At 35.8% G+C, this 14,162-nt stretch overlaps 1 protein-coding gene across 1 annotated transcript in view; it reads right to left on the reverse strand.

Annotated features, from left to right (window-relative positions):
- Nucleotides 1–14,162, reverse strand: part of RYR2 (ryanodine receptor 2) — a 682,530-nt gene that overhangs the window by 74,896 nt on the left and 593,472 nt on the right. The window contains exons 80-81 of the mRNA XM_070228795.1: nt 8,028–8,081; nt 6,760–6,783 (exon numbers count right to left, since the gene is read on the reverse strand). Coding sequence (XP_070084896.1) covers nt 6,760–6,783; nt 8,028–8,081 — 78 coding nt within the window. The remainder of the gene's footprint in view (nt 1–6,759; nt 6,784–8,027; nt 8,082–14,162) is intronic.

Genomic DNA, 14,162 nt, shown 5'->3' on the forward strand with positions numbered 1-14,162 from the left:
CTGCCTTGAATACAGGAAATAAACGCTGTGCAGTTCTAATAGTAGCCCTCACAAAAGGGAGGAAAGAACAATAAGGTGACTGATGACATCTAATCAAATAAAGGTGTGGTGAGATCACGAAGGTGCCAGAATATTGGGCTAATTAGTGAGAAAAAGAAGTTTAGGATAAATTTTATCCTAGAACGGATCATAACAACTCATTATTGGGATTTTGAGACCTCCCAATTCTAGTAGTTCCAGTGTTTGTAATTCTAAGTTTTCACAAATTCGAAGTTTTCACAAATTACTAATCCAACCCCAGATCCACTCTTGAGGAACAGCTATACTCTAAGTACTTGATACAGTCTCGAAATTCCCTGCCAAGAGTTGCCTGTTTAGCTGAGAGAAGGATTTTTCTGGAGAGTGTCTAAAGGATACATAGGCCTTCCATTCTTGCAGACACTTGATACTCATCCTACAATAAGCCATCCTCAAACAGCCCCTGTACACCTGAACTTTATTGGATAAATTCTCAAATAATCACTTTTACTGAATTACTGAGGACCTTTTTCATTATATCACACACTGTCGTCTTCACAAAGACCCTCAGGGAAAAAAAAAATGCTTCAGGAATTTTTGTTTCCCCTAAACAAGAAGACTGGCTTTATTTTGCTGATATAGTAAACCGTCACATTTATGTGATTTTTATGCTGGCTCCTAGAAAGCTTGGAATCAGCAGTGCTAACAACCTGCAGCAAATGAGCAAGACTCTGTGGCTGGGTTTCTGGATTAATCTCATCCTTAGAAGGCTGTACTTTGTGTCTCTAAGTGCTTTTCATCCTTCAACACTTTTTTTCTTTCTCTAACTGTATTATGTATAATTGTGTGATATTTTAAATACCAAAATAGGAAAAGGTAGAGATATATGTACAGAAGCTAGACATTATTTTCTGTAAAACATTTTTATTGCAACATTCCTATTCTAAAAAACATGGGGTGCTTTTTCGCTCCCCCCACAAAAGATCAGAAGAAAAGTAAGGAAAATGTATATGTTTCTATCAATATTTACATGTGTAGAATAATTATGAAATATCCCTGAAAATTAAAAGAATTCACTTATGAACAGCAAATCAGACAATTTTAAAAGTGGATATGACGCCTGAGAACATCTAGTTCAAAGCCTTAAGTTCAAGTAAGAAAAAGCTGAGGCACAGAAGAATGAATTGTGACCTGCTGAAGACCATCCAGTCAGCATCTGCATGAGAATCCAGGTCTCCTGTCTGATGCACTTCTGTGCTCACCAGATGGTAAAAGTTTCTCTATGGGCTTCCCTGACTTGATTTTAGCAAGGAAGTGAAATTGATTAAATGTAATAATAATAACAAATATTTATAGAGCTTGTTATGTGATAGCCAATGTTCGGAGTGCCTTTTTGTATTAACTAATTTAATCCTCATCAGTATCCTGTGAAATAGATACTATAATTAACCCCATTTTATAGAAAGGAAAATTGAGGGTTAAGATCACACAGCTAGGTGGTGGAGCTGGGATTCAAAGACAGGTGATTCAGTCAAGTATCTGTGCTCTTAATGATTCTGCTGTATCCCATTTGCTGTAGAAGATGAAGTCAAGCATAAAGTTCAACTTGGATTATTTAAAAAATGACAGCATATGAAGTCAAATTACTGTGCATGTCAAAAATGCACCATTAGAGCCAACCCTGATGGCCTAGTGGTTAAAAGTTCAGCACATTCCACTTTAGTGGCCAGGGTTCAGTTCCTGGTTGCAGAACCACACAACTTGTCTCTCCATAGCCATGCTGTGGCAGTGGCTCCCTGAGAACTAGAAGGACCTACAACTAGAATATACAGCTATGTACTGGGGCTTTGGGGGAAAAAAAGAGAGGAAGATGGGCAACAGATGTTAGCTCAGGGCAAATCTTTCCCAGGGAAAAAAAAAAGCACAATTATATGTTTAAACATATGTTCTATACAGTTTGCTCTTTAGGTCCACACACTCATATGCATGAATTACCATATATAAAATATAGAGGATACAGAAGACTATGCTTTCTGGGAATTTTTCTCATACCAAGACCTCTCATACTCTACCCCATCCTAGGCCCTTTCTCTCCAAGCCTTGCTAAGTAGCCTTGCTTCTGAGCCAGGGTGGCCCTAGAAATGGCTCACACCATTACTGTGGTTATGAAAGCTGGCGTTGCTACCTCCACTACCAGTCACTAAGGAGATCCATGCCGATGGGACAGAGAAGCTGCAGTGCCTGGGCACTTGGCAGGCTGGACCCAAGCTGGCTGTGGCTTCCCCAGGGGCTGTGTGGAAGAGCTGGTTAAGAAATTATGAAGAAATCAACTCCCTACGACAAATAAGAGAAAAGAGGTGGGACCGAACCAGCAGATAAAGTGTTCATCCTTCCCCAGCAGGCACTGTTCCATGATGTATATGGCCTCTCAAGGGGCATCTGAGATGACTGAGCAGGTAGCTGTGCTACTGAATAGCCGTGGTCAGCTCAAGAATGTACAACCTTGTATTTGCTCTCCCTCCTTCCCTGTATCAGTTCTCTTCTTCCCTCACTTTTACTTCCCAGGGATTGTAACACCTCCAACCCTCAAAAATTGTTAGCACATAATCTCTTTGCTCTGTTTTTAAGGAACCTGGTCTAAGACATGAGGGCATTCCTTGAGATCAACAAGTTAGTAAATAAAAGTGCAGTTGGCAGATTGCACAGTAGGCATGAGTATTGGAGAATGCTGGCCATCAAAATTTCTTCCCCTCTCCGCTCTATGATTCACTGGTACATCAAGCAACTCAACACTTTCGTCCATATTTTGGACACGAAATAGAGATTCTACAGTAGGAACTAAAGAATGCTACATTTTCTTGATAAAAGCAATAATTATTTCAATGTTTTATATCCATAGCTAGATCTTCAATTTTTTATTTATTTTAATTTTTTTCCTAAGGAAGATTCACCCTGAGCTAATATCTATTGCCAATCTTCCTCTTTTTTTGCTTGAGGAAGGTTACCACTGAGCCAACATCTGGGCCAATCTTCCTCCATTTTGTATGTGGGTTGCCACCACAGCATGGCTGATGAGTGGTGTAGGTCTGTGCCTGGGATCTGAACCCACAAACCCAGGCCACTGAAGTGCAGTACGCCCAACCCAACCACTATGCCATGGGGCCAGCCCCTCAATGTTTTGTTTTTAAGGGTTCTCTTTGTTAAAATTCAGGAAGCCCTTCTAGCCCTTCTAATTTAAATTGTGTGTTCCTATGGATAGAATTGTATAAACCCATTCAAAGATCAAATCAAATTATCCAGCTATTTGAGAGGGTACATCTTATAGCTAATTCATTCTTGCAGAACTACCAAAAAACGCCCCCTGGAATTCTATTCAAAATTAGACCATTGGAGGGGCCAGGCAAAAGTGCTTTTATCACTGTGTAGACAATTTGGACCTAAATTTATTCTTCTATACTGAATGGTGCATACTTCGGAACATGAGCTGGGTATTGGTCTGAGTACTTTAGCAGGTATGATGTCATTTTAGTTATGTCTGAGGCCCATTTGGGAGAGAAAATAAGTTATTCTGCTAAGTTTTTTATTACAGAATGTCAACTCTGCCACTGGCATATTTCATATTTAAGACATAAGAAATCCTCTTTAATCAATAGTACAGAATAATGAGACCTCAGAGACTCATCAGAGAATTCATCTGTGAATTAGAAATTGGGCATTTGCCAGAGGATGATGCAACTTGCCTAATATTTGAGAAAGGTGGCCTAGAAGGTAAGTTAACGCTCCATTCCTCTAGCTCACTTAAGCTCCATTTCATTAATTTAGATTTTTCAGTAGGTAGTAAATCTGCATTATAGTACCTTAGTATTCCACACTGAATTATCATTTAATGCCATACCCTCAGATTTCAGAGAATGGTAACAGAGAAGAAACCATTTGAAGATGTTTCTGTTTATTTTGCAAAATCACAGTTTTAAAGTATGGTCTATTCTGGTACCAAAGCTGTTTGTTGATCAACGTGAGAAAAATCCCTCATGCTCAGAAAAATGAAGTTATTTGAATTGAAATGCTATTATTTATTTGTTCCTATTATTATTTGCTTTGGCTTAGGAAAACTTCAAAGCTAAATAAAGCACTCAACTGCAGTAATTAACATTTCAGGTAATTGCTAAAACATTTCTTCCTTTTCAATTAACATTGACCTCTTTATAAGACTCAACTGTCCTTTTTCATAGTTTTAATATTGAAGTAGCCTCAAATCTAAAAAAGGTTATATGTAATAATTAACTAAATATGCAATAAAATTATTAAATAGTAGTTGTAGAAAAAGTATATTTACATTTATCATAGACGAAGCAGGGAATTAAATTATCAAGTTAAATCAGGTAAGTTTTAACAGGATTGTATCAGTAAAACATACAGGTGATGGAAAAAGAAAAGAGCTGGCAAATACTTGGCATTTTAGTCCCCACTCCTTGTTTTCCATGTTTCTTGAGTGTTATTTTATTCCTCACGGAAATCTTCCTTAAAATGCCACTGTTTTATATCTATTTTTTCTTCTCAATATCTTTGCTCAATACCTTACAGATAGAGAATTTAAGTAGAAAGTATGGCAAATATCAATAATCAGCCAGTTATATGGATAAAATTAAATTATAACACACTTCACATTATTCCCAAATGTACTTATAATTCGTTTTAAGAATTATTGAAACTGCATTCAGATTCCTTATAAGTTAAATGAAAAATTCCACTATTAGACTTTATCTAAATGATATTAAACAACTAGACATCTCAATGGAAAAAGTCTGGCACACTATTAAATTTATAAAGAGAAAGTAATAATCCAGTGGTCTGGTCAAATTTTTCTGTGTTTTTTTTTGGTATCACAGAGTCGACCTCAGAGAAAGTATTTTCCTAGGTGATCGACTGAACACCACTCTGCTTTTCAACTTGGAAAGAGTTCATGTTGCTTACTCACAGAATTTATATTTTGCAAATAGTAGATTGTTACACAAATTAGACATAGATAATAAATTATAGTCCCAAGTCACATGGAGATTCAGTAAAACATCTGGTTAAGAAGTGAAAATTCCCAAATCTTGTCTATTGTGTTATGCTTATGAATATGTGGCAATCACCGGCAATTTTAAAATCCTGTCTCATGCTGGGACTGTCATACATGCTGATTTATATCCTCTTTCTTGGGATTAATTGCCAGGTTTCACCATTATATGAACTTCTTGCCCATCATTGTAAATCCAAGGCATGTAGCCCATTCTCTCAGGTCAGGCTCCACACCTCACCTGATTTCTTGTCTTCAGTCCAACCTGAATCCTAGACTCAAAAAGCTAAGATTCCACTTCTAGCCATTCCCAGACTTCTTTTCTGAATAGGGAACATTTCTAATGTCATCAAATTTGACCTTATTTACCAAATTGGATTTGCTTTTGTATCTCCCTGAAACTCCATTCCTCTTTCAAAGTAAAATGATTTTCTTAACCAGCAACACCTTCTCATCCTGGCCTGCCTTTCCTACCCACACCCACAGATATCAACACGCTCTTGGGGCATGAACTTCTGTGCTATCTAGAAAATCAAATCTTTGGTTGATGTTAGGAGGTCCTTTCATGTTTTTGACCCTCAACAATTCACAAGAATTCTACCTGAGATAATTAGTGATAAAAGTATAAAAATCTACCAAATTAGTATCACGCTCATTATTACTTATTATTTAAGCCCATAATATATTATTAAGTGTTATGTCCATTATTGTCATTAACCACTACATCCACCCAATTGGAGCTATATCTGATAGCATCTGCATGAACTCAAATTTTTAAATTTACAAGGATCATGATGTAAGAACAATATATTCCTCCAAATATAAAACTGAGTTAAAATATTATAATTTGTTTCTTCTAAATAGATTGTTTATTATGACATTCTAAATTCATCTTAACAACAAATCTTTCACTGTTTTTTTACAGAAGGCTAGAAGAATACATTTAAAATGAAAAGCTTTGTTTTTTAACTGAAGTTACGATGAAGATTTTCTTCCTAGGATGTTTATGACTGATTTTCCTACTAAACAGTCTCATGAAAATAAAATGTAAGCTTAACAGAGTTCATATCAGAGAGAAATTTTTGTAATTCTAGATCAAATTGTTTTCTCTTAGCAAATTTTCCAAGAACTTCGCTATTCAAAATATTGACACACAAACAATCGTCAAGTTCTTCCCTATAGTGAAATGCTGAAATCAACACTGAAATAGTGGAACATAATCTCTAATTACTAAATGAAGGTACTACTAACACAATGGAAAGCAGATTTCTTTCCAATCTCGCCAGCAATGACATTTATCACATCTCCTTTCAACTACTGAGACTGGTCTTAAAAAACAAACATCAAGAGGGATGAGGCCAGAATGCCATGCTGAAAGGTCTCTAGCTAAAAGTTAATCACCTAAAGGGATGGACTCTTTTATCCCAGCACAGTATGCAGCTCAAAATTAACATGTAGGGTAAAATTTCAAATTACAAGTCATTTAAATTGCAAGAAGAATAAACCTGTGTCAAGGAAAGGATACTGAAGAGACCAATTGCATTGGAGCTACAAACTTGTAGAAAGATCGCAAGACCTTTTATTACAAAAGAATCCAAGATGTTGGGTCTAATAAAGGTAAATGTCACAAGAAACCGAAACTGAGACCCAGACAAATACACACATATATATAGTTTTACCTTGCTGCGTTGGGATCCTGTGACCTTAGGAAGGATGAGGACAAGAAGCAAAATAGCAATAAACAACTGCTCTGAAGACAACTGATAGACCACAAACGGCGTGCACTTCAGAAAAACAATAGTATTTGCTGCTCACAGCTCATTCTAATTTACCTCAGTTTCTAATCAATAAAGAGGGATTTGAGAATAGAATACACATACATCAGAACAGCTTATAGTGACACATAGGAAATTAATCTTACGGCATTTTTCTCAGCGAGCAATAGTCCTGGCTTATTCTCCTGTTTTTGTATTTTTACACATTGACTTCAATGCTGGGATGCTCAGATCAAACTGTTTCTGGGAGGGGCACTACTGACATCCACTCCTCACCTATGCCTTTTTTGGGTCCACTGTAATCAGAGACTTACTGCTGGTTACTAATATATTTCCAGACTCTTCGACCTCAAAGTCTAGTCACGTAAATTAATAGAAAAAAAAAAAAGAACCTAATCTGTTTCCTTCCACTTAATTTCTTTTTGAAAATTCTAAAAAAAAAAAAAAAAAGAACCAATAAATAAGGAGAGTGGTAGTTAGCAAAAAGCTAGTTTTTCTCATAAAAAGCAAAAATGCGTCTAAGCAAAGGAGGAAAATAACATATATTTACTTTCCTTCTGGCTAATGAATATTGAGCAGTATTTCAAATTATATGGATATTTAAAAGCTGAGAACGTTTGAGAAAATAATTATAAAAAATAGAACATAGTCCTAGGAATATACGCACCCCTACCTCATGCAAGCAAACTGCATCATGTGCCACCATTTACATATGTACAGGGAATGAGTGACCTTAACGGGCAAAAGTCGAAAGAGGCCAAATCTTTAAGACTTCTTCAATTCAGAAAAAAATAGCAAACCGAAGGTTTAATTAAAAATCCGATGCTGTGTCGCTCTTCAATAAATATTTTCCTCACATGTCTGTTGGAAATTTCAGATCACAACATTCAATGAGATGAGAACAATTTGAAGCAATCTCATCTCTGAGAGTTCTCAGGAACACTCATTCTGAACATATGGGTTTTGTTTGGTTATTTAACTATTCTATGCTCCTTGGTCTTAACTTCAGCAAATGTTAGGACTCAGATATGTCCATCCAGCTTCTGACATGCAGTTCCTTGACACAATAAGCTGCAATAAGCCATGAAGCAAGAAACATAAATGTCAGTTATAAGCTATGAAACAATGTTTCAAAGTAGGAAAAAAGAGAAATCTAGAAAGATTCATCTTACTTCAAAACTCTTCACTTCCTCTTCACCATCATCATCTTCCTCGTCATGACAACTCTGATACATGTAAAAAATTAAAAAGATCAACAGGATTAGAATATGTTGAGACACAAATTACAAAAGAATTTAGCATAGAATATCAAATCATTTGTATTAGTTTAACATCAACAATGTTTAAATATATTAGATATAATATAAATATGTTAGATATGATAAGCTTAGACGATATAATCAATAAATTCATGACCTAAAAGAAAATTATATTGTGTACTTACAAAATTAAAATATGAAATTACCAATTTTATACATATCATGGAGATATTTACAAGGTCCACATCATACTATACATAATACTTATTCATGCATTTGCCTTGTTCAAACCAAACTGCAAGCCTTAAAGACAAGCATCATTGTTTGCTCTTATTGTACGCTGCCATTACAACACACTAATACAGATACATGCAATAACTAGGAATTAAAATTAATAGAGAGCAATGTGCATTAATTAAAGTCATTCTTGTAATCTCTTTTTAAAAGTTCATTTTTTATTGTATTTGGTCCAAAGGAGGAAAGTGAAATTCTAACTGCTACTACTATTATCCTTTTATAGAAAAATGATAAAACTGATTCCATGATTTTGAGTTAGACTCCCAGAAATGATAAAGGAGTTGTGCTAATCCATGAATATAGTTCTATCCAATTCCCACAGCTGAAATTTTTGCTTGATAAGGAGGCAGAGCAGTGTGATGGTTAGGTACATGGCCTGAGAACACAGAATGCCTGGTTCAAATCCTGATGCTGCCAATTGTTATCTGTTTAGCCTATGGCAAGTTCCTTTACCTCTCTGGGTCTCCATTTCCTTATACTTATGTGGGAATAAGAAAAATAGTACCCAGGTTCCTGAGGGATCACATGAATTAATATATGTAAATTGGCTGCCACTTAGGAACAAGTGCTTGAAAAATAATAAGCTCTTAATAAATCTCAACTGCTATTATTATTATGGTTTGGAATTAGGAGTATCATGTCGACCAAAGGAAGCTGGTCATTAGCCAAGACCTGTGGTAGGAAGAGACCTATAGCTCTTCAGAGTTAGACGGTTCCCAATCTTCTAAGGACTTTTTATGGTTGGTAAGCACTCAGTGTATCATTGAAGTGCATGGAAGCACGTGGTTAAATATAAGTTACAAGTCAGAAGAATACTTCTAATTCAATGATTCACAGCACTCTGAGTATGGAGAGGAAGTGGGGATGGGAGGGAGGGTACAAAATGTGATCCTTCCATCCACTCAATGATAAATGATAGAAGGCTTATCACATTCTTTCGTTCATTCAACAAATATATACTGAGTATCATGCTTTCCATTTAGAATAATAAGAATGTGAACATGGTTTGCAAAAGAGAAAATAAGGGACCACAGACCTGTGACAATTTCACTACATGGAAAAGGTGTTAAAACAGCATGTTTCACCACAAAAACAAAGAGGTTACTTATTCATTCAGAGTGCAGGAAATTTTCCACTCTGTGCTAATTTTCTACTATGTGCTAATGTCACCTTGATGCCCATGTTATCAGTTAACCAGGAATGTGGAAAGTAAGAACCCATGAGAACTTTAGCAAAACATATCTGGAAGGCAAATCTGTAGTCCTCCATAAATACTGTACATCTAACGAGGAATACAGAGGAATTTTGGCTTATCTGCTCCTTAGGATGACTGATGTCACGTTTCCCTCCATCTGCATTAGCAATTAGGAGTGAAGCATGGGAATTTTATCAGGTGACAAGCATGCTTCCTATTTAAGCAAATTAGAATACTAGTATCAAATGTCTCTTAAAGATATGATGTTTTAAATTTCCTCAAACACATTATCTCCTTTATAAATTTCATTATCTTCAGAAAAAGTTTGAGATGAAGAATGTATTCAGAAAAATTGTCACTTTGAATTATAATAATATGCTTTGAAGCTATAAAATTCACATGATATGTTTGCTTTTGTGTAAAGGAATTTAGAGCTCTAGCTGACAAATATTTTTTACAAAGAATTATTTTGAAATGAAATATTTTAAACTTTTAAAAAACTCTTCCTAAGACAATTTAGTGAGATTTGTTTCTAATAAGGTTTAAATTTGTGATTTTTTTATACCTATTAAGCCTGAATCTATTTGGAGTATATATCTGACAAAATTCATCAAACCCATAAACTACTTTAAACTTGCACTGATTGGCATGAGGTATGCTGGGACCACAAGAAAACTCTAGCAGATCTCTAGCACTTTGTAATGTACTGGACAGAAAGAAAAAGATTTACAGGCACAGGAGATACGGTTTTCAATAGCAAACTGCATCCATGCAATACATATGATAATGCCCAAGTAAACAGCAACTTCCATTAGATGGTCTTGAAGCACAGGATTTAGGTTTCTGGATCAAAATGATAAATTCCAGGCAAGGAATCGTGATACTATATGCCAGGGAAGAAAAGTGAATAAAATCTGTACTTAAAGAGGCAGAAGCATGGAATAGAGAATTTAAAAGAAAAAATTAGAGAAAACTAAAATAGAGGAGACTTCAGACCATTCAGGCATCTGCACCAAAATTCAAGACTGGCACTGAGAATAAGTAAAGCAGTAAGCAGGGCACTTCATCTGGCCAGTAACTGCTGGAAATTTCATTCTGCAAAGCAAGCATATTTCATACAGTCTTAAGTTGCCTTTTTGATTGTGTAACTCCTCAGAAGATGGAGAAAGCAAAAATAGAAACTTCTGGTATGGATTTAAATCTAACAGCTAATGGGTGAGAGAGAAGAGAGAAATCTCGTAAGAAAGTCACTCTGGTATTTTGTCATTTTAACCAATGAAGAATGAACTACTGGGCATAAATTAATGTATATCTTAAATATTTCAATAAGTTAGTAAGAGAAGGAGGAGGAAAAGGCTTCCTTAGCTAGAAACTCAAAAGAGTGGAAACATTATTGAGTGTTTAATTTATGATGGTGCCATTCTAGATACTTCCAATACTCGTTTAAATGGGTAAAACCATTCCATTACGATGAAACAGCTTCAGACAGCTCAGGAGGGATGATGGAAAGTAAAGAGAGAGTTTGAGAATCAAGCATGACTGGTCATGTTGAGGACAAAGTGGGTGATGAGCAAACTAAAGTGGATGCACTGGAAATTCTCTGATAAGATTTTTAAAAGAAGAAGTATTCATGATGGAAGTAGGGTGGTGGAAAGATAGGCAAGAAAAGAAAATATTAACCTAAGGTTTAGAACAAAGTGTGGCTTGATGAATACAAAGATTTAAAATGACTTTTCAAGATATAGCCAAGGCAAGGAGAACAGGAACAGTAAGTACATGATTTAGAGCAGATGCTGTAATAATAATAGCAGAGAGGAAGTACAGAACAATGCATCAGCTGTTTGCTTCAGACTTAGCCACCAAAGAGAAGTGATTTTTTTGGGGGGTGGGGGCAGGATTCGCTCTGAGCCAACATTTATTGCCAATCTTCCTCTTTTTCTGCTTGAGGAAGATCATCCCAGAACTAACACCTGTGCCAGTCTTTCTTCATTTTGTATGTGGGTCGCCGCCACAGCATGGCTTGATGAGTGGTGCGGGTCTGTATTTGGGATCCGAACCCATGAAGCTGGGCCACCAAAGCGGAGCCCCTGGACTTAACCACTACGCCACAGGGCTGGCCCGAAAGAGAATTGATTTTAATTAGAAAAATTACTGAGCCAAGGGAAATGAAAATTGAGACCCCAAGGAAATACCACTTTACACTCATATATTGACAAAAATTAATAAATCATATAATATCAAATATTGGAGAAGATATGGATCATCAGAATCTCTCTTAAACATTGTGGGTAGGAATGCAATTTGATGCAATAACTTTGGAAAACAGTTGGGCGTTTTCTCCTCAAGTTGAGTGTTCACACATCCCATGGCCCCTGAGTCATTTACAATAGAAAAGATAAATAAGAACGGGCATTTCAAGCCCGTTCCACACCAGCAAAAACATGGATGCAACTCGAAAGGCTATCAACAAAAAAGCAAATGGAGACGCTGCAGTGTAATTGCACAATGGAATATAATATGAGTCAAATCAAATAAACTCCAGCAACACACAAATGTATGGATGAATCTTAGAAAACAATAAGAAGTGAAATAAGTAAGTACCAAAAGATTGCATACAGCATATTTCCCTTATAAAAGTTAAAAACAACTAATTAAAATATACATAATTAAATGTGTAATGTATATGTATTAATAAATACATATAATAAGTGAAAATTATATAAAAGGAAAGCAAGGCTGTCTTGAACATAAGATTCAGGATGATGGCTTCCTTGTGTGGGGAGGCAGGGTATGGGTTAATGGGGATGATCGTGTGACTACACATAAGATATTATCAAGGTTTTAGCTTTTCTTGTGAGTAGCAGTTTTATGGCTAGTTACCACATTACTAGAAATGACTAAGTAACTAACTTAATAAAAGTAGGCCACTAATGGACCAATGATGAGAGTGTGTCATGAATCCAGTGCTATGATTAACCTAATTCTGTGCTCCTATTGTTAAAAAAAAATCAAAACTGAAAGTAAAAACCTAATTAAGACATAAATGATGGCTTCAAAAGGCCCTGCAAGGAAGGAAGGGCCTGGTGAAAGAAGACATGAAGACATGAATGTCTTGCACTGAGTTCAAGTTTCAAGACTCAAGGCAAAAATAATCATAGGTGAATGCAAAACGACTGTTGGTAAACTCCAAGAAACCATGAAGGGCAAGAGGAAATTTCAGACTATCAAGATGCTGATTTTCAAAATTAGAAACTACTTATTAAGAAGTTTGACATCAATCATCAAAATTAGCAACTTAGATAAACACAGGGAAGCACACTTACCAAGTTTGTGGTTAACATGAACGGAAAGAGATATTTAACACTGAATGATAGAAATGAACTTTAAAAATATTTTGGACTTGGACAATCGTCTGACTCTAATTAGAGAAATGATGACATTTACTTAATTAAAAAGTATATCAATTGTCAAAACAGAGGTATGTGAGATAAAACTCAACATAAATTCATAAATGACCTGGAATTTAGATTGACAGGCAAGCTCAAAAGGAGACAAAAATGCAAGCTGGCTGCCAAAAAAATTAATGAATTCTTATACTTTATCATAAACGTATAGGATCCGAAGTCTGAATAAGCAAGTAAACAGTCCCAATGTGTCCTACCCAGGAGAACTCGTTCCTAGCATACTGTGTTCAATTCATTTCTAGGTAGCACACATTGATAAAAGAGAGCACACACAGAGTAGAATGAACTGAGTGATGAAAGTTTGGCATTCCTGGGCTATGTTTAACAATAAAAGGAATAAGATTACTTAATTATGAAGGGGAAAATCCTGAGAGAAAGTGAGCATCATCAAATATTTGACCATCTATCAGAAGATTAGATTTAACCTTAGGATACAACTAGAACAAATGTGGAGGCAGGATCTGGTCCAGTCACAAGGAAGAACTTTAACCATCAAGAATATCCTACTCTCAAACCAGGAACTTCTACTTTTTCAGCCCACCCGCTCATTGCTTCTTCAAACTCAGAGGATGACAGTCCACGGACTCCTTTACAATCTCCTTATTTATCAGCTCCCTCTTTCCTCACTTCCTTATTTATCCTAGTTAGAATCCAAGATCCAATGACTCAGCCACTCTCATAGCAATATACAAAGCCCCTTTAATCCACTGTCCTTCAACAATGATCTGGCAAAAATATTTATCCTTAATGAATCTAACTTCTAATGCCTTCTCTGAATTTGCATTTAGTTCTGGGAACTGCTACAGAAAAGTCACACAAGCAGGAAGACGGGTACCACTATAAATTCACAGAAAACAACATAAATCAGGTTTGCTACACTGCTTGAGAATTCTATTTTAGTTTCTAGTCAATATTCCATGCCAATTTCTACAGAAGGAATATCCTTCCTCTTTTATCTTTTAACCCAGCGTTTTTTAAACTATGAGTTTCAACCAATTAATTGGACATGATATCTATTTAGTGAGTCATGCTCTAAAACAATTTTTTAAAATTTAAATAGAACAGAAAATATCAGACTATCCTGCTCATAGG

Source organism: Equus caballus, chromosome 1 (assembly GCF_041296265.1).
Source record: "Equus caballus isolate H_3958 breed thoroughbred chromosome 1, TB-T2T, whole genome shotgun sequence".
Classification (NCBI taxonomy): Eukaryota; Metazoa; Chordata; class Mammalia; order Perissodactyla; family Equidae; genus Equus; species Equus caballus.